The sequence below is a fragment of the Bombina bombina genome, chromosome 6, assembly GCF_027579735.1.
Source record: "Bombina bombina isolate aBomBom1 chromosome 6, aBomBom1.pri, whole genome shotgun sequence".
Lineage (NCBI taxonomy): Eukaryota > Metazoa > Chordata > Amphibia > Anura > Bombinatoridae > Bombina > Bombina bombina.
The window spans coordinates 1,048,875,990-1,048,898,133 of NC_069504.1; the positions used below are offsets into that span (position 1 = coordinate 1,048,875,990).

The window sequence follows — 22,144 nt, forward strand, 5'->3', positions numbered from 1 at the left end:
CCACCTTAGGGACCGTTTGCCATAAGTCCCGTGTGGTGGCGTCTATTGGAAACATTTTTCTGAATATAGGAGGGGGTGAGAAAGGCACACCGGGTCTATCCCACTCCTTAGTAATAATTTCAGTAAGTCTCTTAGGTATAGGAAAAACGTCAGTACTAGTCGGTACCGCAAAATATTTATCCAACCTACACATTTTCTCTGGGATTGCAACTGTGTTACAATCATTCAGAGCTGCTAACACCTCCCCTAGTAATACACGGAGGTTTTCCAGCTTAAACTTAAAATTTGAAATGTCTGAATCCAGTTTATTTGGATCAGATCCGTCACCCGTAGAATGAAGCTCTCCGTCCTCATGCTCTGCAAATTGTGACGCAGTATCAGACATGGCCCTAGCATTATCAGAATACTCTGTTCTCATCCCAGAGTGATCTCGTTTACCTCTAAGTTCTGGCAATTTAGACAAAACTTCAGTCATAACATTAGCCATGTCTTGTAGAGTGATTTGTAATGGCCGCCCTGATGTACTTGGCGTTACAATATCACGCACCTCCTGAGCGGGAGATGCAGGTACTGACACGTGAGGCAAGTTAGTCGGCATAACTTCCCCCTCGTTGTCTGGTGAATGTTGCTTAACATGTACAGATTGACTTTTATTTAAAGTAGCATCAATGCAATTAGTACATAAATTTCTATTGGGCTCCACATTGGCTTTTGAACATATTGCACAAAGAGATTCCTCTGTGTCAGACATGTTTAAACAAACTAGCAATTAGACTAGCAAGCTTGGAAATACTTTTCAACTAAATTTAGCAAAGGATTGAACTCATTAGCAATGGATGATTAACCCTTAATATCAGAAAAAAACGTATAACAATTGAAAAACATAATTTATGCTTACCTGATAAATTCCTTTCTTCTGTTGTGTGATCAGTCCACGGGTCATCATTACTTCTGGGATATAACTCCTCCCCAACAGGAAATGCAAGAGGATTCACCCAGCAGAGCTGCATATAGCTCCTCCCCTCTACGTCACTCCCAGTCATTCGACCAAGAATCAACGAGAAAGGAGAAACCAAGGGTGAAGTGGTGACTGGAGTATAATTTAAAAAATATCTACCTGCCTTAAAAAACAGGGCGGGCCGTGGACTGATCACACAACAGAAGAAAGGAATTTATCAGGTAAGCATAAATTATGTTTTCTTCTGTTATGTGTGATCAGTCCACGGGTCATCATTACTTCTGGGATACCAATACCAAAGCAAAAGTACACGGATGACGGGAGGGATAGGCAGGCTCATTATACAGAAGGAACCACTGCCTGAAGAACCTTTCTCCCAAAAATAGCCTCCGAAGAAGCAAAAGTGTCAAATTTGTAAAATTTGGAAAAAGTATGAAGCGAAGACCAAGTTGCAGCCTTGCAAATCTGTTCAACAGAGGCCTCATTCTTAAAGGCCCAAGTGGAAGCCACAGCTCTAGTAGAATGAGCTGTAATTCTTTCAGGAGGCTGCTGTCCAGCAGTCTCATAGGCTAAACGAATTATGCTACGAAGCCAGAAGGAGAGAGAGGTAGCCGAAGCCTTATGACCTCTCCTCTGACCAGAGTACACGACAAACAGGGAAGACGTTTGTCGAAAATCCTTAGTTGCCTGCAAGTAGAACTTGAGGGCACGAACTACATCCAGATTGTGTAGAAGACGTTCCTTCTTTGAAGAAGGATTCGGGCACAGGGAAGGAACCACGATCTCTTGATTGATGTTCCTGTTAGTGACTACCTTAGGTAAGAACCCAGGTTTAGTACGCAGAACTACCTTATCTGAATGAAAAATCAAATAAGGAGAATCACAATGTAAAGCTGATAACTCAGAGACTCTCCGAGCCGAAGAAATAGCCATTAAAAATAACACTTTCCAAGATAACAACTTTATATCAATGGAATGAAGGGGTTCAAACGGAACTCCTTGTAGAACGTTAAGAACAAGGTTTAAACTCCATGGCGGAGCAACAGTTTTAAACACAGGCTTGATTCTAGCTAAAGCCTGACAAAAGGCCTGGACGTCTGGATTTTCTGACAGACGCCTGTGCAACAAGATGGACAGAGCTGAGATCTGTCCCTTTAATGAACTAGCCGATAAACCCTTTTCTAAACCTTCTTGTAGAAAAGACAATATCCTAGGAATCCTAACCTTACTCCAGGAGTAACCTTTGGATTCGCACCAGTATAGGTATTTACGCCATATCTTATGGTAAATCCTTCTGGTAACAGGCTTCCTAGCCTGTATCAGAGTATCAATAACCGACTCAGAAAAACCACGTTTTGATAAAATCAAGCGTTCAATTTCCAAGCAGTCAGCTTCAGAGAAGTTAGATTTTGATGTTTGAATGGACCCTGTATCAGAAGGTCCTGTCTTAGAGGTAGAGACCAAGGTGGACAGGATGACATGTCCACTAGATCTGCATACCAAGTCCTGCGTGGCCATGCAGGCGCTATTAGAATCACTGATGCTCTCTCCTGTTTGATTTTGGCAATCAATCGAGGAAGCAGCGGGAAGGGTGGAAACACATAAGCCATCCCTAAGTTCCAAGGTGCTGTCAAAGCATCTATCAGAACCGCTCCCGGATCCCTGGATCTGGACCCGTAGCGAGGAAGTTTGGCGTTCTGGCGAGACGCCATGAGATCTATCTCTGGTTTGCCCCAACGTCGAAGTATTTGGGCAAAGACCTCCGGATGAAGTTCCCACTCCCCCGGATGAAAAGTCTGGCGACTCAAGAAATCCGCCTCCCAGTTCTCCACTCCCGGGATGTGGATAGCTGACAGGTGGCAAGAGTGAAACTCTGCCCAGCGAATTATCTTTGATACTTCCATCATTGCTAGGGAGCTTCTTGTCCCTCCTTGATGGTTGATGTAAGCTACAGTCGTGATGTTGTCCGACTGAAACCTGATGAACCCCCGAGTTTTTAACTGGGGCCAAGCCAGAAGGGCATTGAGAACTGCTCTCAATTCCAGAATGTTTATTGGTAGGAGACTTTCCTCCTGATTCCATTGTCCCTGAGCCTTCAGAGAATTCCAGACAGCGCCCCAACCTAGAAGGCTGGCGTCTGTTGTTACAATTGTCCAGTCCGGCCTGCTGAATGGCATCCCCCTGGACAGATGTGGCCGAGAAAGCCACCATAGAAGAGAGTTTCTGGTCTCTTGATCCAGATTCAGAGTAGGGGACAAGTCTGAGTAATCCCCATTCCACTGACTCAGCATGCACAATTGCAGCGGTCTGAGATGTAGACGTGCAAAGGGTACTATGTCCATTGCTGCTACCATTAAGCCGATCACCTCCATGCATTGAGCTACTGACGGGAGTTGAATGGAATGAAGGACACGGCATGCATTTAGAAGCTTTGTTAATCTGTCTTCTGTCAGATAAATCTTCATTTCTACAGAATCTATAAGAGTCCCCAAGAATGGAACTCTTGTGAGAGGAAAGAGAGAACTCTTCTTTTCGTTCACTTTCCATCCATGCGACCTTAGAAATGCCAGAACTAACTCTGTATGAGACTTGGCAGTTTGAAAGCTTGAAGCTTGTATCAGAATGTCGTCTAGGTACGGAGCTACCGAAATTCCTCGCGGTCTTAGTACCGCCAGAAGGGCACCCAGAACCTTTGTGAAGATTCTTGGAGCCGTAGCCAATCCGAATGGAAGAGCTACAAACTGGTAATGCCTGTCTAAGAAGGCAAACCTTAGATACCGGTAATGATCTTTGTGAATCGGTATGTGAAGGTAAGCATCCTTTAAATCCACTGTGGTCATGTACTGACCCTTTTGGATCATGGGCAAGATTGTCCGAATAGTTTCCATTTTGAACGATGGAACTCTTAGGAATTTGTTTAGGATCTTTAAATCCAAGATTGGCCTGAAAGTTCCCTCTTTTTTGGGAACCACAAACAGGTTTGAGTAAAACCCTTGTCCTTGTTCCGACCGCGGAACCGGATGGATCACTCCCATTAATAACAGATCTTGTACACAGCGTAGAAACGCTTCTTTCTTTATCTGGTTTGTTGACAACCTTGACAGATGAAATCTCCCTCTTGGGGGAGAGAATTTGAAGTCTAGAAGGTATCCCTGAGATATGATCTCTAGCGCCCAGGGATCCTGAACATCTCTTGCCCAAGCCTGGGCGAAGAGAGAGAGTCTGCCCCCCACTAGATCCGGTCCCGGATCGGGGGCCCTCGATTCATGCTGTCTTAGGGGCAGCAGCAGGTTTCCTGGTCTGCTTGCCCTTGTTCCAGGACTGGTTAGGTTTCCAGCCTTGTCTGTAACGAGCAACGGCTCCTTCCTGTTTTGGTGCAGTGGAAGTTGGTGCTGCTCCTGCTTTGAAATTCCGAAAGGGACGAAAATTAGACTGTCTAGCCTTAGCTTTGGCTTTGTCTTGAGGCAGGGCGTGGCCCTTACCTCCTGTAATGTCAGCGATAATTTATTTCAAACCGGGCCCAAATAAAGTTTGCCCTTTGAAAGGTATATTAAGTAATTTGGACTTAGAAGTTACATCAGCTGACCAGGATTTTAGCCACAGCGCCCTACGTGCCTGAATGGCGAATCCTGAGTTCTTAGCCGTAAGTTTGGTTAAATGTACTACGGCCTCCGAAATGAATGAATTAGCTAGTTTAAGGACTCTAAGCCTGTCCGTAATGTCGTCCAGCGTAGCTGAACTAAGGTTCTCTTCCAGAGACTCCATCCAAAATGCTGCCGCAGCCGTAATCGGCGCGATGCATGCAAGGGGTTGCAATATAAAACCTTGTTGAACAAACATTTTCTTAAGGTAACCCTCTAATTTTTTATCCATTGGATCTGAAAAAGCACAGCTATCCTCCACCGGGATAGTGGTACGCTTAGCTAAAGTAGAAACTGCTCCCTCCACCTTAGGGACCGTTTGCCATAAGTCCCGTGTGGTGGCGTCTATTGGAAACATCTTTCTAAATATTGGAGGGGGTGAGAACGGCACACCGGGTCTATCCCACTCCTTAGTAACAATTTCAGTTAGTCTCTTAGGTATAGGAAAAACGTCAGTACTCGCCGGTACCGCAAAGTATTTATCCAACCTACACAATTTCTCTGGTATTGCAACAGTGTTACAATCATTAAGAGCCGCTAAAACCTCCCCTAGTAATACACGGAGGTTCTCCAATTTAAATTTAAAATTTGAAATATCTGAATCCAATCTGTTTGGATCAGAACCGTCACCCACAGAATGAAGCTCTCCGTCCTCATGCTCTGCAAGCTGTGACGCAGTATCAGACATGGCTCTAGTATTATCAGCGCACTCTGTTCTCACCCCAGAGTGATCACGCTTGCCCCTTAGTTCTGGTAATTTAGCCAAAACTTCAGTCATAACAGTAGCCATATCTTGTAATGTTATCTGTAATGGCCGCCCAGATGTACTAGGCGTCACAATATCACGCACCTCCCGGGCGGGAGATGCAGGTACTGACACGTGAGGCGAGTTAGTCGGCATAACTCTCCCCTCGCTGTTTGGTGAAATTTGTTCAATTTGTACAGATTGGCTTTTATTTAAAGTAGCATCAATACAGTTAGTACATAAATTTCTATTGGGCTCCACCTTGGCATTGGAACAAATGACACAGGTATCTTCCTCTGAATCAGACATGTTTAACACACTAGCAAATAAACTTGCAACTTGGTTACAATCTTATTTAACAAAAACGTACTGTGCCTCAAAGAAGCACTAAACGATTAAATGACAGTTGAAATAATGAACTGAAAAATTGTTATAGCATCAATCCTTGAAAACAACACAACTTTTAGCAAAGGTTTGTTCCCATTAGTAAAGTAACAATAATTAAATTTGAAACGTAAAAATTACAGAGCAACGTTTTTAATCACAGTCAATAAATAAGTCTCACAGCTCTGCTGAGAGAATCTACCTCCCTTCAAAGAAGTTTGAAGACCCCTGAGTTCTGTTAGAGATGAACCGGATCATGCAGGAAATACAAGAGTAACTGACTGGAAATTTTTGATGCGTAGCAAAGAGCGCCAAAAACGGCCCCTCCCACAGCAGTGAGAGAGAAACGAAACTGTCACAATTAAAACAAGCAACTGCCAAGTGGAAAAATAATGCCCAAACATTTATTCACTCAGTACCTCAGAAAATGCAAACGATTCTACATTCCAGCAAAAACGTTTAACATAATAAATACCTATTAAAAGGTTTAATGTACTTTTTACAGAGTAATTCCAGTGAAGTACCATCCCCGGAATACTGAAGTGTAGAGTATACATACATGTTATTATAACGGTATGGCAGGATTTTCTCATCAATTCCATTCAGAAAATAAAAACTGCTACATACCTCAATGCAGATTCATCTGCCCGCTGTCCCCTGATCTGAAGCTTTTACCTCCCTCAGATGGCCGAGAAACAGCAATATGATCTTAACTACTCCGGTTAAAATCATAGTAAAAACTCTGGTAGATTCTTCTTCAAACTCTGCCAGAGAGGCAATAACACGCTCCGGTGCTATTGTAAAATAACAAACTTTTGATTGAAGTTATAAAAACTAAGTATAATCACCATAGTCCTCTCACACATCCTATCTAGTCGTTGGGTGCAAGAGAATGACTGGGAGTGACGTAGAGGGGAGGAGCTATATGCAGCTCTGCTGGGTGAATCCTCTTGCATTTCCTGTTGGGGAGGAGTTATATCCCAGAAGTAATGATGACCCGTGGACTGATCACACATAACAGAAGAAATATAAGCGTTTTTATCACAGTCAAGCACAGTCTCACAGGTCTGCTGTGAGTGATTACCTCCCTCAAAACTAGTTTTGAAGACCCCTGAGCTCTGTGGAGACGTCCTGGATCATGCAGGGAGAGAAAGACAGACTGTGACTGAATTTCTGATGCGTAGTAAAAGCGCCAAAATAGGCCCCTCCCATTCACACTACAACAGTGAGGGAAGCTCAGTAAACTGTTTTAATTTAAAACAAACGACAGCCATGTGGAAAATAAAGCCCAAAACAATTTTCACCAAGTACCTCAGATAATTAAACGATTTAACATGCCAGTAAACGTTTAAAATCTAATATATGAAATGTCCTTAAAAAGCCTGCTGCTAGTCGCTCACACTGCAAGTTAGGCTAAAAGTTATATGCATACAGTATTTTCCCAGTGAAGTGCCATTCCCCAGAAATACTTAAGTGTAAACATATATATATCAGCCTGATACCAGTTGCTACTACTGCATTTAAGGCTGTACTTACATTATATCGGTATTAGCAGTATTTTCTCAGTCAATTCCATTCCTTAGAAAATAATATACTGCAACATACCTCTTTGCAGGTGAACCTGCCCGCTGTCCCCTGATCTGAAGTTACCTTACTCCTCAGAATGGCCGAGAACAGCAAACGGATCTTAGTTACGTCCGCTAAGATCATACACAAAAACTCAGGTAGATTCTTCTTCAAATTCTGCCTGAGAAGGAAACAACACACTCCGGTGCCGTTTAAAATAACAAACTTTTGATTGAAGATATAAAAAACTAAGTTTAATCACCACAGTCCTCTCACACATCCTATCTATTAGTTGGGTGCAAGAGAATGACTGGGTGTGACGTAGAGGGGAGGAGCTATATAGCAGCTCTGCTTGGGTGATCCTCTTGCACTTCCTGTTGGGGAGGAGTTAATATCCCATAAGTAATGATGACCCGTGGACTGACTACACTTAACAGGAGAAACACAATTTATTTTTTTATTAAACATAAAAAGAGTCTTTAAGAGATATAAAGATCTCAAGAACCCATATAAACTTTGAAGGGATGAATTCAGACAACAAATGAAAACATAACAAATAAATAAACAGTAGTTGATTTGACTACTCAAGGCTAATTTTGCGAGAAAAGCCTCTCTGCTATATTAAACACCACAGCAGAGACGACATCAGACTACTCAGTACGCTTATATCCGTACATAGAGTAAAGCCTCTCTGCTGCATGGTCTACAAAAGCAGCCAAAAGATATCCAGAGCACCTAATACTTTAAACTCATACTGATTATGAGAAACCTCTCTGCTGCAGCTATGTTCACCTCGCAGCAGAGAAGATATCCGCAGCACTCACTTTTAGTGCAAAAAAATAGAAGCCCTTCCTCTGCATAGTAGAGGCAGAGAAAAGCATAAAGAGATTCCTGTAAAGATAGAAACCTCTCTGCTGCATAAACACAACGCAGCAGAGAAGGTTTACGGTGCCCAGAGAAACTGTCACTCTAGCTACCTGGGAAGGAGAAGAGGAATGCGCAACAATGGCACGTAACTTAGCCCCGTCCATCGTGGGCGTCTCCAGACAACCTAACGGGCGGAAAAAAGAAAACAGCAGCCACATCTTTACAAATGAAAGTACAATTCTAACAGACATAACTCCAAACAAACAATCCCTCGGATGGCTACTAACCTAAATAAGCCAACGGAACTAGCACTGCACATACCCTACATATCCCTTAACGTGTAAGGAGAATCCTCCCAGACGGCTGAAAAATAAAATAAGCCCTTGGGAGCTGCAAACATGCTAGTTTATAACAAAAAAACAGAGCCATTTCCTTGTGTCCTCCAGTGCCTGCATGCCCTGCCAGATAAACTGTCCCCCTCCCTCTTAAGGCCAGAGTTATCTAGTGTCCAATGTAGGGTATTATAGGGTGCTAAATGTTCCAGTGTATGCTCTCCTCTGCAGCTTATCCTTTATCAGAAAAAAAGAATTTAGCACTTACCTCAGAAATCTGCCCGGCAGGAGTGCAGACCACCTGGCTTGTGAGGTCCTCTTCCTCACATGGGCCTGTGGAACAGAAAAAGTACTGAGTATATTGTCTTCCCTCAGACTTTTATAAGCAGGGAAGCAAACCATGTATGGGAGGCGCAGTGAGAATTATGTCCCACAAGTTCCCATTGCTTTAAAGCCACCAAAATCTCTACTGAAGAGACTGATATAGACTACGGCTACACCCCAGGACAAAGTAGCACACTCTGGCACTACTTTAAAAATAATAAACTCTTGATTGAAGAATATAATCTAACACCTCACTTTACCTCTTCCTATCACTAACGTAGGCAAAGAGAATGACTGGAGTGGGAGGGAAGGGAGGAGCTATTTAACAGCTCTGCTGTGGTGCTCTTTGCCTCCTCCTGCTGACCAGGAGGTGAATATCCCATTAGTAATTAAGATGATCCGTGGACTCATCGTGTCTTAAAAGAAACTGTCAAAATGCCCTGAGAGAAGAGGCGGCCTTCAAGGGCTTATAAATTAGCATATGAACCTCCTAGGTTTAGCTTTCAACTAAGAATACCAAGAGAACAAAGCAAAATTGGTGATAAAAGTAAATTGAAAAATTGTTTAAAATTACATTCTCTATCCGAATCATGAAAGTTTATTTTGGTTTAGACTGTCCCTTTAAGTAATTTACATAAAACCCAAAACACACCTCATCCACCAAAAATTGTATATGCCTACAGAAAACCTTGAAATTGAATTTAAAGAGACATGAAAACCAAATGTTCTTGCATGGTTCAGATAGATCATGAAATTTTAAACAACCTTCTAATACACTTCCTTGATCAAATTTTCACTGTTTTCTTGGTATCGTTTGTTGAAAAGCAGGTATGTAAGCTCAGGAGCACTATATGGCAGTCGTTTTGCAAGACTTATTCATTTGCCAGATTAATAGATGGCAGCACTATTTCCTGCCATGTAGTGCTGCAGATGTCTACCTAGGTATCTCTTAAAACAGAAAATTAGATACATGTTATAAATTAGATATATTAACTATTTTTCCAAAGTAAGTGCACTACTTTCTCAAAGGGAACCAAACATGCCCATTTATGTTACTTAAAAAGCGTTCAAACTAATTTTATCAGGCCTTATGGTTAGTACTGTGCAACCCTACATTTTGTGTTTCTTCTCATTCAAAAATGACCAGTTGAGCAAGAATTGATGTTTATGCAAATATCTCCTCCAGCTGTAAACAAATACACTTGCTTCCTCTGGATCACCCACTTCTTAAAGGGACACTGTACTGCACATTTTTCTGCCACTTAATGTGTTCCAAATTACTTGTTATACCTGCGGCAGAGTAGTAAACATATGGGAAATTGTTTCTTCATTATTATTGTTGTATTTGAAATAGATGTTTTGCTCATTAAAAAAATCAACTACTGTTCTCCAGAATATGCCCATTTAAATGGTCTGAACCTGCAGGAAACACAGACCTGCTGAAGTTCTCACTCTACATACACAAAGAATAATAATTATTTTAGCTATTGAAATGCTAATTATGGCTGGGGGGGTTCAACAACAAACAGTTCAATAACAAACAGTTATTTCAGATAAACTAACCCCTCAGTGGTATTTTTGTATGTTGTTGTCTTCCGTTTATTTTGTTTCTCCAAAGAGACTACAGCGTTATTTGTATTTATTATAGGTGTAGGTTTCAGCAGGCAAAAACAGCTATTATAAATAACAAATAAATGCAAATTGGCTATTTGTAAACCATCATACACTACAGCAGGTAAAATTGATTAAATGAGAACACATTAAAAAGTGGGGGAAATTTTACAGAACAATGTCCTTTTAAAAAAAACTAATTTCAGATTATGAAGCAATCTTACAGTTGATTTTTTTTATCAAATGCTCCCGAGAAAAGTCCCCACGTGTTCTTTGCATACAGCTCTCATAGCATGAGCTGACAAATTATGTGCGCATGGGTATTTCATATTTGATTTGTCTGAATTTTATTGTGAAAAATAAATTTAAAAACAGTAGCTTAGCCTACTAAAACTGGATTTAAGTACAATATTGTCATGATAAACACACTAACCAGTGCTCTTTACCAACAGACAAGATATTATTCTATCCCATTAAAAAAACATTTGTTAGAGCAGGCAACTTTGCATTACTGACCCTTGCTTACAAGGAAACTGAGAGCTGCAGCACCAGAGAAGGAAAATGCCAGTGTTCCAATATGAAACTGCAGTCACCAAACCCAGCCACTTTTAAGCTAGGGAGTAAATGATTTCAGTACCTGAGACACTTTTTTCCCGATGGGCAGGAACACAGGTCATCTGCATGGTACAGACACACAAGCCTGTCTGCCTTACAAGTGCAAGTGAGAGCAGAGAGGAAGCACGTGGTTCTACAGGATGCGCACTGCCTCTCATCATCTGGAAGTAACTCAAAGGCCTCTTCTTCAGACTGTGCAACCCCCTGTCAGAGAGAGAATGTGGCATTTAGAAACGTTGTAAAGACCCTAAGAGTAAGCAATAGTAAGAGATACCATGGTAGCAATAAAAAGAAAACAGACACCAAGGTTAAATGTAAAAAAAAGTCTAATATCAGGAGTTGCTCTACTCCTGAACAGAGATAAAAAGGACAAACCAATAACTGCAAAGAAAAGGACACACAAACATTCCTACAGTTAATGGTGGACAGGGTCAGGAGCACGCATTACACAATTGTTTGATTTACGTAGATCTTCACTATATTGCTCACCATTTGCTTCAGGGACTCACGCAATCGAGTCTCTTCTTCTATCATTGTAGTCATTTCCTTGCATACGGCAGCTGCCAGACCTACTTCCAAGCACTCTGGATCTGTTGCCATTTTAAAGATGAGCTCCTCATGGGAAAAGACACAGTGTCTTCTCAGCTTGCGGTAATGATTTACACACTGACGGCCCATGGGTAGCTGAAAAAAAATATGCAACAATAGTACATCATTTATTTGTATAGAACAGAGCAAACAAAACGTGTACAATCACACAGAGCAAAACACTTACAGGTTTGAAACTCCAGACACTTTTCACAAAATTAAAAAGGGATTTAAAACATGTTCCATGGTCTTGTAATAGACTAACATAACAATCTAAGTGTCAAAGTTTTCAAAGCAGAGTAGCAGCTTGTTTGCCAACACTGTTTTCCAAATGGTCAAACTCCACCCACCTCTTGCCTTAAGCCAATCTGGACTAGTTACAGGAGTATACAATGCTAGGCATGGCCATTTTATTAACAAAACATGCATTGTTTTGCACTTTTGTATCTAATCACCTCTGCCAATTAGGGACAGAAATAAAGCCGAGTTAGGGCTTATTAAGCCCGCCATGTTTACTTCCAATTTCCAGACTTCAATTGCAAGAAAAGGCTCAAAATAAATAACGAAAATATATTTCAAAGCTTTTTACTACAACACAATTATACTACAATCTCACAGTGTTTATGTGCCTTTAATCTTGCAAGAAAAATAAATAAAGTAAAATATCAATATTCTATATTCATAGGAAGGAACAGTCATACTGTTAATATACCCAGTCTGCAGTGCAAAAGTTTACAGCCTCAGCAAAGTTATAGCCCTGGTTGAACCCAGAATGATAAGCCCGAGGGAAGGTGACCACATATTCTCCCGCACACTGGTTGGTCCTGTAGACCTGTGGATAGTTGGAGAAGAGTACAATGATTTAATATTTCCATTTCACAAAACAAATTCACACATCACAGCATATACATTAGACCTACATACCTGCACCTAAAAACATATAAGGACATATTTAGTGCGAAGTTACCCCTAATACTTTAGTAATCTTAAGCTCTCTGCTCTGGCATTACCTAAGAAGTCTCGTCATTACTGCAGAGCTTTAAAAATAATTTTTAGAAAAGCAAATACAAGCTTGAGAGCAGTTTCTCTCGCTATACACGGTTCTAGATTACAACACAATGCTCAAAAAAAGCCTCAAAACATTGTGTGATTCAATTGCACTTTGTTGAAAGTTGCTACATTTTCAAGTGATCCAACAATTAAATAACAGAATTTATGCTTACCTGATAAATTACTTTCTCTTGCGGTGTATCCAGTCCACGGATTCATCCTTTACTTGTGGGATATTCTCATTCCCTACAGGAAGTGGCAAAGAGAGCACACAGCAAAGCTGTCCATATAGCTCCCCCTCTAGCTCCACCCCCCAGTCATTCGACCAAAGGTTAGGAAGAAAAAGGAGAAACCATAGGGTGCAGTGGTGACTGTAGTTTAAACAAAAAAAATTTACCTGACTTAAATGCCAGGGCGGGCCGTGGACTGGATACACCACAAGAGAAAGTAATTTATCAGGTAAGCATAAATTCTGTTTTCTCTTGCAAGGTGTATCCAGTCCACGGATTCATCCTTTACTTGTGGGATACCAATACCAAAGCTTTAGGACACGGATGAAGGGAGGGAACAAGACAGGTACCTTAAACGGAAGGCACCACTGCTTGCAAAACCTCTCTCTCAAAAATAGCCTCCGAAGAAGAAAAAGTATCGAATTTATAAAATTTGGCAAAAGTATGCAGTGAAGACCAAGTCGCTGCCTTACAAATCTGTTCAACAGAAGCCTCATTTTTGAAAGCCCATGTGGAAGCCACTGCTCTGGTAGAATGAGCAGTAATTCTTTCAGGAGGCTGCTGGATAGCAGTCTCATAGGCCAAACGGATGATGCTTTTCAACCAAAAAGAAAGAGAGATAGCAGTCGCTTTCTGACCTCTCCTCTTACCAGAATAGATAACAAACAAAGAAGATGTTTGTCTGAAATCCTTAGTTGTTTGTAAATAGAACTTTAAAGCACGAACTACATCAAGATTGTGTAATAGACGTTCCTTCTTCGAAGATGGATTAGGACACAGAGAAGGAACAACTATTTCCTGGTTAATATTCTTGTTAGAAACAACTTTAGGAAGAAAACCAGGCTTGGTACGCAAAACTACCTCATCTGCGTGGAGCACCAGGTAAGGTGAATCACACTGTAAGGCAGATAATTCTGAAACTCTTCTAGCAGAAGAGATAGCTATCAAAAACAAAACTTTCCAAGATAACAACTTAATGTCTATGGAATGTAAAAGGTTCAAACGGAACCCCTTGAAGAACTGAAAGAACTAGATTCAAACTCCATGGTGGAGCCACAGGTTTATAGACAGGCTTGATTCTGACTAAAGCCTGAGCAAACGCTTGAACGTCTGGTACCTCTGCCAGACGCTTGTGTAACAGGATAGACAAAGCAGATATTTGTCCTTTTAAGGAACTAGCTGACAATCCTTTCTCCAATCCTTCTTGGAGAAAAGACAATATCCTGGGAATCCTAATCTTACTCCATGAGTAACCCTTGGATTCACACGAACAAAGATATTTCCGCCATATCTTATGGTAGATTTTCCTGGTGACAGGCTTTCTAGCCTGAATCAGAGTATCTATAACGGACTCAGAGAACCCCCGCTTTGATAGAATTAAGCGTTCAATCTCCAAGCAGTCAGACGTAGAGAAACTAAATTTGGATGCTTGAACGGACCCTGTATCAGAAGGTCCTGCCTCATTGGCAATGTCCATGGTGGGACAGATGACATGTCCACTAGGTCTGCATACCAAGTCCTGCGTGGCCACGCAGGCGCTATCAGAATCACCGAAGCCTTCTCCTGCTTGATTCTGGCTGAAATTATAAGCAGAAGAATCAAACTGAAACAGCTGCCTGAAGTACTTTTCTACCAAAAACTGCTTCAGAAGAAGAAAAAACATAAAAATGGTAGAATTTAGTAAAAGTATGCAAAGAAGACCAAGTTGCTGCTTTGCAAATCTGATCAACAGAAGCTTCATTCTTAAACGCCCAGGAAGTAGAAACTGACCTAGTAGAATGAGCCGTAATTCTTTGAGGCGGGGATTTACCCGACTCTACATAAGCATGATGAATCAAAGACTTTAACCAAGACGCCAAAGAAATGGCGGAGGCCTTCTGACCTTTCCTGGAACCAGAAAAGATAACAAATAGACTAGAAGACTTTCTAAAATCTTTAGTAGCTTCAACATAATATTTTAAAGCTCTTACTACATCCAAAGAATGTAAAGATCTCTCCTTTGAATTCTTAGGATTAGGACATAATGAAGGAACAACAATTTCTCTACTAATGTTGTTAGAATTCACAACCTTAGGTAAAAATTTAAATGAAGTCCGCAACACTGCCTTATCCTGATGAAAAATCAGAAAAGGAGATTCACAAGAAAGAGCAGATAACTCAGAAACTCTACTAGCAGAAGAGATGGCCAAAAGGAACAGAACTTTCCAAGAAAGTTATTTAATGTCCAGAGAATGCATAGGTTCAAACGGAGGAGCTTGTAAAGCCCTCAGAACCAAATTAAGACTCCAAGGAGGAGAGATTGACTTAATGACAGGTTTGATACAAACCAAAGCCTGTACAAAACAATGAATATCAGGAAGATTAGCAATCTTTCTGTGAAAAAGAACAGAAAGAGCAGAGATTGGTCCTTTCAAGGAACTTGCAGACAAACCTTTATCCAAACCATCCTGAAGAAACTGTAAAATTCTAGGAATTCTAAAAGAATGCCAGGAGAATTTATGAGAAGAACACCAAGAAATGTAAGTCTTCCAAACTCGATAATAAATCTTCCTAGACACAGATTTACGAGCCTGTAACATAGTATTAATTACTGAGTCAGAGAAACCTCTATGACTAAGAATCAAGCGTTCAATTTCCATACCTTCAAATTTAATGATTTGAGATCCTGATGGAAAAAAGGGCCTTGAGATAGAAGGTCTGGTCTTAACGGAAGAGTCCAAGGTTGGCAACTGGCCATCCGAATGAGATCCGCATACCAAAACCTGTGAGGCCATGCTGATGCCACCAGCAGTACAAACGAACGTTCCATTAGAATTTTGGAAATCACTTTTGGAAGAAGAACTAGAGGCGGAAAGATATAGGCAGGATGATAATTCCAAGGAAGCGACAACGCGTCCACTGCCTCCGCCTGAGGATCCCTGGATCTGGACAGATACCTGGGAAGTTTCTTGTTTAGATGAGAGGCCATCAGATCTATTTCTAGAAGTCCCCAGATTTCAACAATCTGAAGAAATACCTCTGGGTGAAGGGACCATTCGCCCGGATGTAACGTCTGGCGACTGAGATAATCCGCTTCCCAATTGTCTACACCTGGGATGTGAACCGCAGAGATTAGACAGGATCTGGATTCCGTCCATACAGGGAGTGCAGAATTATTAGGCAAATGAGTATTTTGACCACATCATCCTCTTTATGCATGTTGTCTTACTCCAAGCTGTATAGGCTCGAAAGCCTACTACCAATTAAGCATATTAGGTGATGTGCATCTCTGTAATGAGAAGGGGTGTGGTCTAATGACATCAACACCCTATATCAGGTGTGCATAATTATTAGGCAACTTCCTTTCCTTTGGCAAAATGGGTCAAAAGAAGGACTTGACAGGCTCAGAAAAGTCAAAAATAGTGAGATATCTTGCAGAGGGATGCAGCACTCTTAAAATTGCAAAGCTTCTGAAGCGTGATCATCGAACAATCAAACATTTCATTCAAAATAGTCAACAGGGTCGCAAGAAGCGTGTGGAAAAACCATGGCGCAAAATAACTGCCCATGAACTGAGAAAAGTCAAGCGTGCAGCTGCCAAGATGCCACTTGCCACCAGTTTGGCCATATTTCAGAGCTGCAACATCACTGGAGTTCCCAAAAGCACAAGGTGTGCAATACTCAGAGACATGGCCAAGGTAAGAAAGGCTGAAAGACGACCACCACTGAACAAGACACACAAGCTGAAACGTCAAGACTGGGCCAAGAAATATCTCAAGACTGATTTTTCTAAGGTTTTATGGACTGATGAAATGAGAGTGAGTCTTGATGGGCCAGATGGATGGGCCCGTGGCTGGATTGGTAAAGGGCAGAGAGCTCCAGTCCGACTCAGACGCCAGCAAGGTGGAGGTGGAGTACTGGTTTGGGCTGGTATCATCAAAGATGAGCTTGTGGGGCCTTTTCGGGTTGAGGATGGAGTCAAGCTCAACTCCCAGTCCTACTGCCAGTTTCTGGAAGACACCTTCTTCAAGCAGTGGTACAGGAAGAAGTCTGCATCCTTCAAGAAAAACATGATTTTCATGTAGGACAATGCTCCATCACAAGCGTCCAAGTACTCCACAGCATGGCTGGCAAGAAAGGGTATAAAAGAAGAAAATCTAATGACATGGCCTCCTTGTTCACCTGATCTGAACCCCATTGAGAACCTGTGGTCCATCATCAAATGTGAGATTTACAAGGAGGGAAAACAGTACACCTCTCTGAACAGTGTCTGGGAGGCTGTGGTTGCTGCTGCACGCAATGTTGATGGTGAACAGATCAAAACACTGACATAATCCATGGATGGCAGGCTTTTGAGTGTCCTTGCAAAGAAAGGTGGCTATATTGGTCACTGATTTGTTTTTGTTTTGTTTTTGAATGTCAGAAATGTATATTTGTGAATGTTGAGATGTTATATTGGTTTCACTGGTAAAAATAAATAATTGAAATGGGTATATATTTGTTTTTTGTTAAGTTGCCTAATAATTATGCACAGTAATAGTCACCTGCACACACAGATATCCCCCTAAAATAGCTATAACTAAAAACAAACTAAAAACTACTTCCAAAACTATTCAGCTTTGATATTAATGAGTTTTTTGGGTTCATTGAGAACATGGTTGTTGTTCAATAATAAAATTAATCCTCAAAAATACAACTTGCCTAATAATTCTGCACTCCCTGTATATATATATATATATATATATATATATATGTATGTATATGTGTACATATATAATATATATATATATATATATATATATATATATATATATATATATATATATATATATATATATATATATATATATATATATGTGTGTGTATGTTTGTTTGTATATATATGTATGTATATACAGTGGGTATTAAAAATAATCACCCCCCTTGAAAATAATTACATTCTGTTGCTTTGCAGCCTGAGATAATTACAGACAAAGTTTTTGTTTATCCAGTTGTAATTACTCAGTGCACCTTATAACATTCAAGTGAATGATATAACATAAGCATGTCGGACAAAAATAAAGACAATTCAAAAACAGAATCACTGAGTTGGAAAAAGGATTACTTGTAAACTCAATCAGGTGTAGCTAATCACCTTCTCAACGGCACACACAAAGCCATTTGGCCTTCAGCTGTGATCAGCTGTAGGCATATTGATTAGCTCAGCATGAAAAGAGCTTTCCTGGAGCATCTCAGTCCCTGGTACTCAACTGAAGCAAACAATGAACTATGGGTGGCAAGGCACTGTCAAAAGATCTCCGGGATAATGTTGTGGACAGGCACAAGTAAGGAGATGGATACAAGAAAATATCAAAGGCTTTATCAATGCCTAGAAGCACAGTGAAGTCTATTATTAAGAAGTTGAAGGTATTTGGTACAACACAGACCCTCTCTGGATCAGGACGTTGCTCCAAACTGGATGAAAGAACCAGGAGGAAACTGGTCAGAGAGGCTACCAAGAGGCCCACAGTAACTCTGAATCAGTTGCAGGAATTTATGACAAAGAGTGGTCATTGTGTGCATGTGGCAACAATATCACAAATTCTCCACAAATGTGGCTTGTATGGGAGGGTTGCAAGAAAAAAGCCACTCATCAAGACAGGCCACATGCAGTCACAACTGATCTTTTCCATAACACACCTAGGAGATTCTGAGACCACATGGAAAAAGATGTTATGGTCAGATGAGACTAAAATTGAATTAAGCGTTCAATCTCCAAGCAGTCAGATGCAGAGAAATTAGATTTGGATGCTTGAACGGACCCTGTATTAGAAGATCCTGCCTCAATGGCAATGTCCATGGTGGGACAGATGACATGTCCACTAGGTCTGCATACCAAGTCCTGCGTGGCCACGCAGGCGCTATCAGAAACACCGAAGCCTTCTCCTGCTCGATTCTGGCGACCAGACGAGGGAGAAGAGGAAACGGTGGAAAAACATAAGCCAGATTGAAGGACCAAGGCGCTGCTAGAGCATCTATCAATACCGCCTTGGGATCCCGGGACCTGGACCCGTAGAGAGGAAGTGTGGTGTTCTGACGGGACGCCATCAGATCCAACTCTGGGGTGCCCCATAGCTGAGTCAGCTGGGCAAATACCTCCGGGTGGAGTTCCCACTCCTCCGGGTGAAAAGTCTGACGACTTAGAAAATCCGCCTCCCAGTTGTCTACTCCTGGGATGTGAATTGCTGAGAGATGACAGGAGTGATCCTCCGCCCACCTGATTATCTTGGTTACTTCCGTCATTGCTAGGGAACTCCCCCCTGATGATTGACGTAAGCTACAGTCGTGATGTTGTCCGACTGAAATCTGATGAATTTGGCCGCAGCTAGTTGAGGCCATGACTGAAGAGCGTTGAATATCGCCCTCAGTTCCAGAATGTTTATCGGGAGAAGAGCTTCTTCCCGAGACCATAAGCCCTGAGCTTTCAGGGAGTCCCAGACCGCACCCCAGCCTAACAGACTGGCGTCGGTCGTTACAATGATCCACTCTGGTCTGCGGAAACATATTCCCTGAGACAGGTGATCCTGAGACAGGTGATCCTGAGACAACCACCAGAGAAGAGAATCTCTGGTCTCCTGGTCCAACTGAATTTGAGGAGACAAATCTGCATAATCCCCATTCCACTGTTTGAGCATGCATAGTTGCAGTGGTCTGAGGTGTATCCGAGCAAAAGGGACTATGTCCATTGCCGCTACCATTAGTCCATTTGTCTCCATGCACTGAGCCACAGATGGCCGAGGAATGGAATGAAGAGCTCGGCAAGTAGTTAACAGTTTTAACTTTCTGACCTCCGTCAGAAATATTTTCATTTCTACCGAGTCTATCAGGGTTCCTAGGAATGGAACTCTTGTGAGGGGGGGAGAGAGAGAACTCTTTTTTACGTTCACCTTCCACCCGTGAGACCTCAGAAAGGCCAATACGATCTCCGTGTGAGACTTGGATCTTTGGAAAGTTGACGCCTGAATTAAGATGTCGTCTAGATAAGGCGCCACTGCTATGCCCCGCAGTCTTAGAACCGCCAGGAGGGAACCTAGCACCTTTGTGAAAATTCTGGGAGCGATGGCCAACCCGAAAGGAAGAGCCACAAACTGATAATGCTTGTCCAGAAAAGCGAACCTGAGAAACTGGTGATGATCTTTGTGGATAGGAATGTGCAGATACGCATCCTTTAGATCCACGGTAGTCATATATTGACCTTCCTGGATCATTGGTAAGATTGTCCGAATGGTCTCCATCTTGAATGATGGGACTCTGAGGAATTTGTTTAGAATTTTGAGATCCAGGATTGGTCTGAAAGTTCCTTCTTTTTGGGAACCACAAACAGGTTTGAGTAAAACCCCAGTCCTTGTTCTGCAATTGGAACTGGGTGGATCACTCCCATTGTAAGTAGATCTTCTACACAGCGTAAAAACGCCTCTTTCTTTGTCTGATCTGTAGACAGACGAGAAATGTGGAACCTTCCCCTTGGAGGAGAGTCCTTGAATTCTAGAAGGTATCCCTGGGCTACAATCTCTAAAGCCCAAGGATCGTGTACATCTCTTGCCCAGGCCTGAGCGAAGAGAGAGAGTCTGCCCCCTACTAGATCCAGTCCCGGATCGGGGGCTACCCCTTCATGCTGTCTTGGTGGCAGCTGCAGGCTTTTTGGCCTGTTTACCCTTATTCCAGCCCTGGTAAGGTTTCCAGGTTGCCTTTGGCTGTGAAGCGTTACCCTCTTGCTTTGCAGCCGGAGAGGATGAAGCGGGGCCGTTCCTGAAATTGTGAAAGGAACGAAAATTAGCTTTGTTCTTTGTCTTAAAGGGCTTGTCCTGAGGGAGAGCATGGCCTTTTCCCCCGGTGATATCTGAAATAATCTCTTTCAATTCAGGCTCGAAGGGGGTCTATCCTTTGAAAGGAATGTTCAAAAGCTTGGATTTAGACGACACATCGGCCGACCAGGACTTTAGCCAAAGCGCCCTGCGCTCCAAAATGGCGAAACCTGAATTTTTCCCCGCTAACTTAGCTATTTGAAAAGCGGCGTCAGTGATAAAAGAATTAGCTAGCTTTAGAGCCTTAATTCTATCCATAATTTCCTCATATGAGGTCTCCGTCTGGAGCGAGTCTTCCAGCTCCTCAAACCAGAAAGCAGCTGCAGTAGTTACAGGAATAATGCAGGCAATAGGTTGGAGAAGAAAACCTTGTTGAACAAAAATTTTCTTAAGTAAACCCTCTAACTTCTTATCCATAGGGTCTTTAAAATCACAACTGTCTTCAATTGGTATGGTTGTGCGTTTAGCAAGTGTAGAAATAGCCCCCTTCACCTTAGGGACCGTCTGCCACGAGTCCCGCACAAGGTCAGGTATGGGGAACATTTTCTTAAAAACAGGAGGGGGAGCAAAGGGAACACCTGGTCTATCCCACTCCCTAGTAACGATATCCGCAATCCTCTTAGGGACCGGAAACGTATCCGTGTAAACCGGGACCTCTAGGTACTTGTCCATTTTACACAATTTCTCTGGGATCACCAAAGGGTCGCAGTCATCCAGAGTAGCTAATACATCCCTAAGCAAAACGCGGAGGTGTTCTAGTTAAAATTTAAAAGCCAATGTATCTGAATCTGTCTGAGGAGGGACCCTTCCTGAATCAGAGACTTCTCCCTCAGACATCAAATCCCTCGCTCCCACTACAGAGTGTTGTGAGGGTATATCGGATACGGCTACCAAAGCGTAAGAATGCTCATAATCTGTTCTTAAAAACAGAGCTATCACGCTTTGCAGGTAACACAGGCAGTTTAGATAAGAAGGCTGTAAGAGAATTATCCATGACTGCCGCTAAGTCTTGTAATGTAAAAGTGTTAGACGCACTAGAGGTACTAGGCGTCGCTTGCGCGGGCGTAACTGGTTGTGACACTTGGGGAGAGGCAGGCGGGCTACCCTCGTTACCTTCAGTCTGAGAATCATCTTGGGCCACATTCTTAAGGGCAACAATATGATCTTTAAAGTGTATAGACATATCAGTACAAGTGGGACACATTCTTAGAGGGGGTTCCACCATGGCTTCTAAACACATTGAACAAGGATTTTCCTTAGTGTCAGACATGTTTAATAGACTAGTAGTATATATAAGCAGGCTTGGAAATCACTTTAATCAAATAAAAAACATAATTTGAAAAAAACGTTACTGTGCCTTTAAGAAATAAAAAGAGCGCACAATTTTACAAAACAGTGAAAAATGCAGCA

General features: G+C 41.9%; 1 protein-coding gene across 4 annotated transcripts in view; it reads right to left on the reverse strand.

Moving 5' to 3' along the window:
• The window catches only part of KDM5A (lysine demethylase 5A), a 389,966-nt gene that overhangs the window by 257,403 nt on the left and 110,419 nt on the right, over nucleotides 1-22,144 (reverse strand). For all 4 annotated transcript variants that reach the window (XM_053718826.1, XM_053718824.1, XM_053718825.1 and 1 more), the window contains 3 exons: nucleotides 12,344-12,463; nucleotides 11,533-11,727; nucleotides 11,066-11,247 (listed from right to left, as the gene is read on the reverse strand). In XM_053718826.1, the coding sequence (XP_053574801.1) occupies nucleotides 11,066-11,247; nucleotides 11,533-11,727; nucleotides 12,344-12,463 (497 nt within the window). The remainder of the gene's footprint in view (nucleotides 1-11,065; nucleotides 11,248-11,532; nucleotides 11,728-12,343; nucleotides 12,464-22,144) is intronic.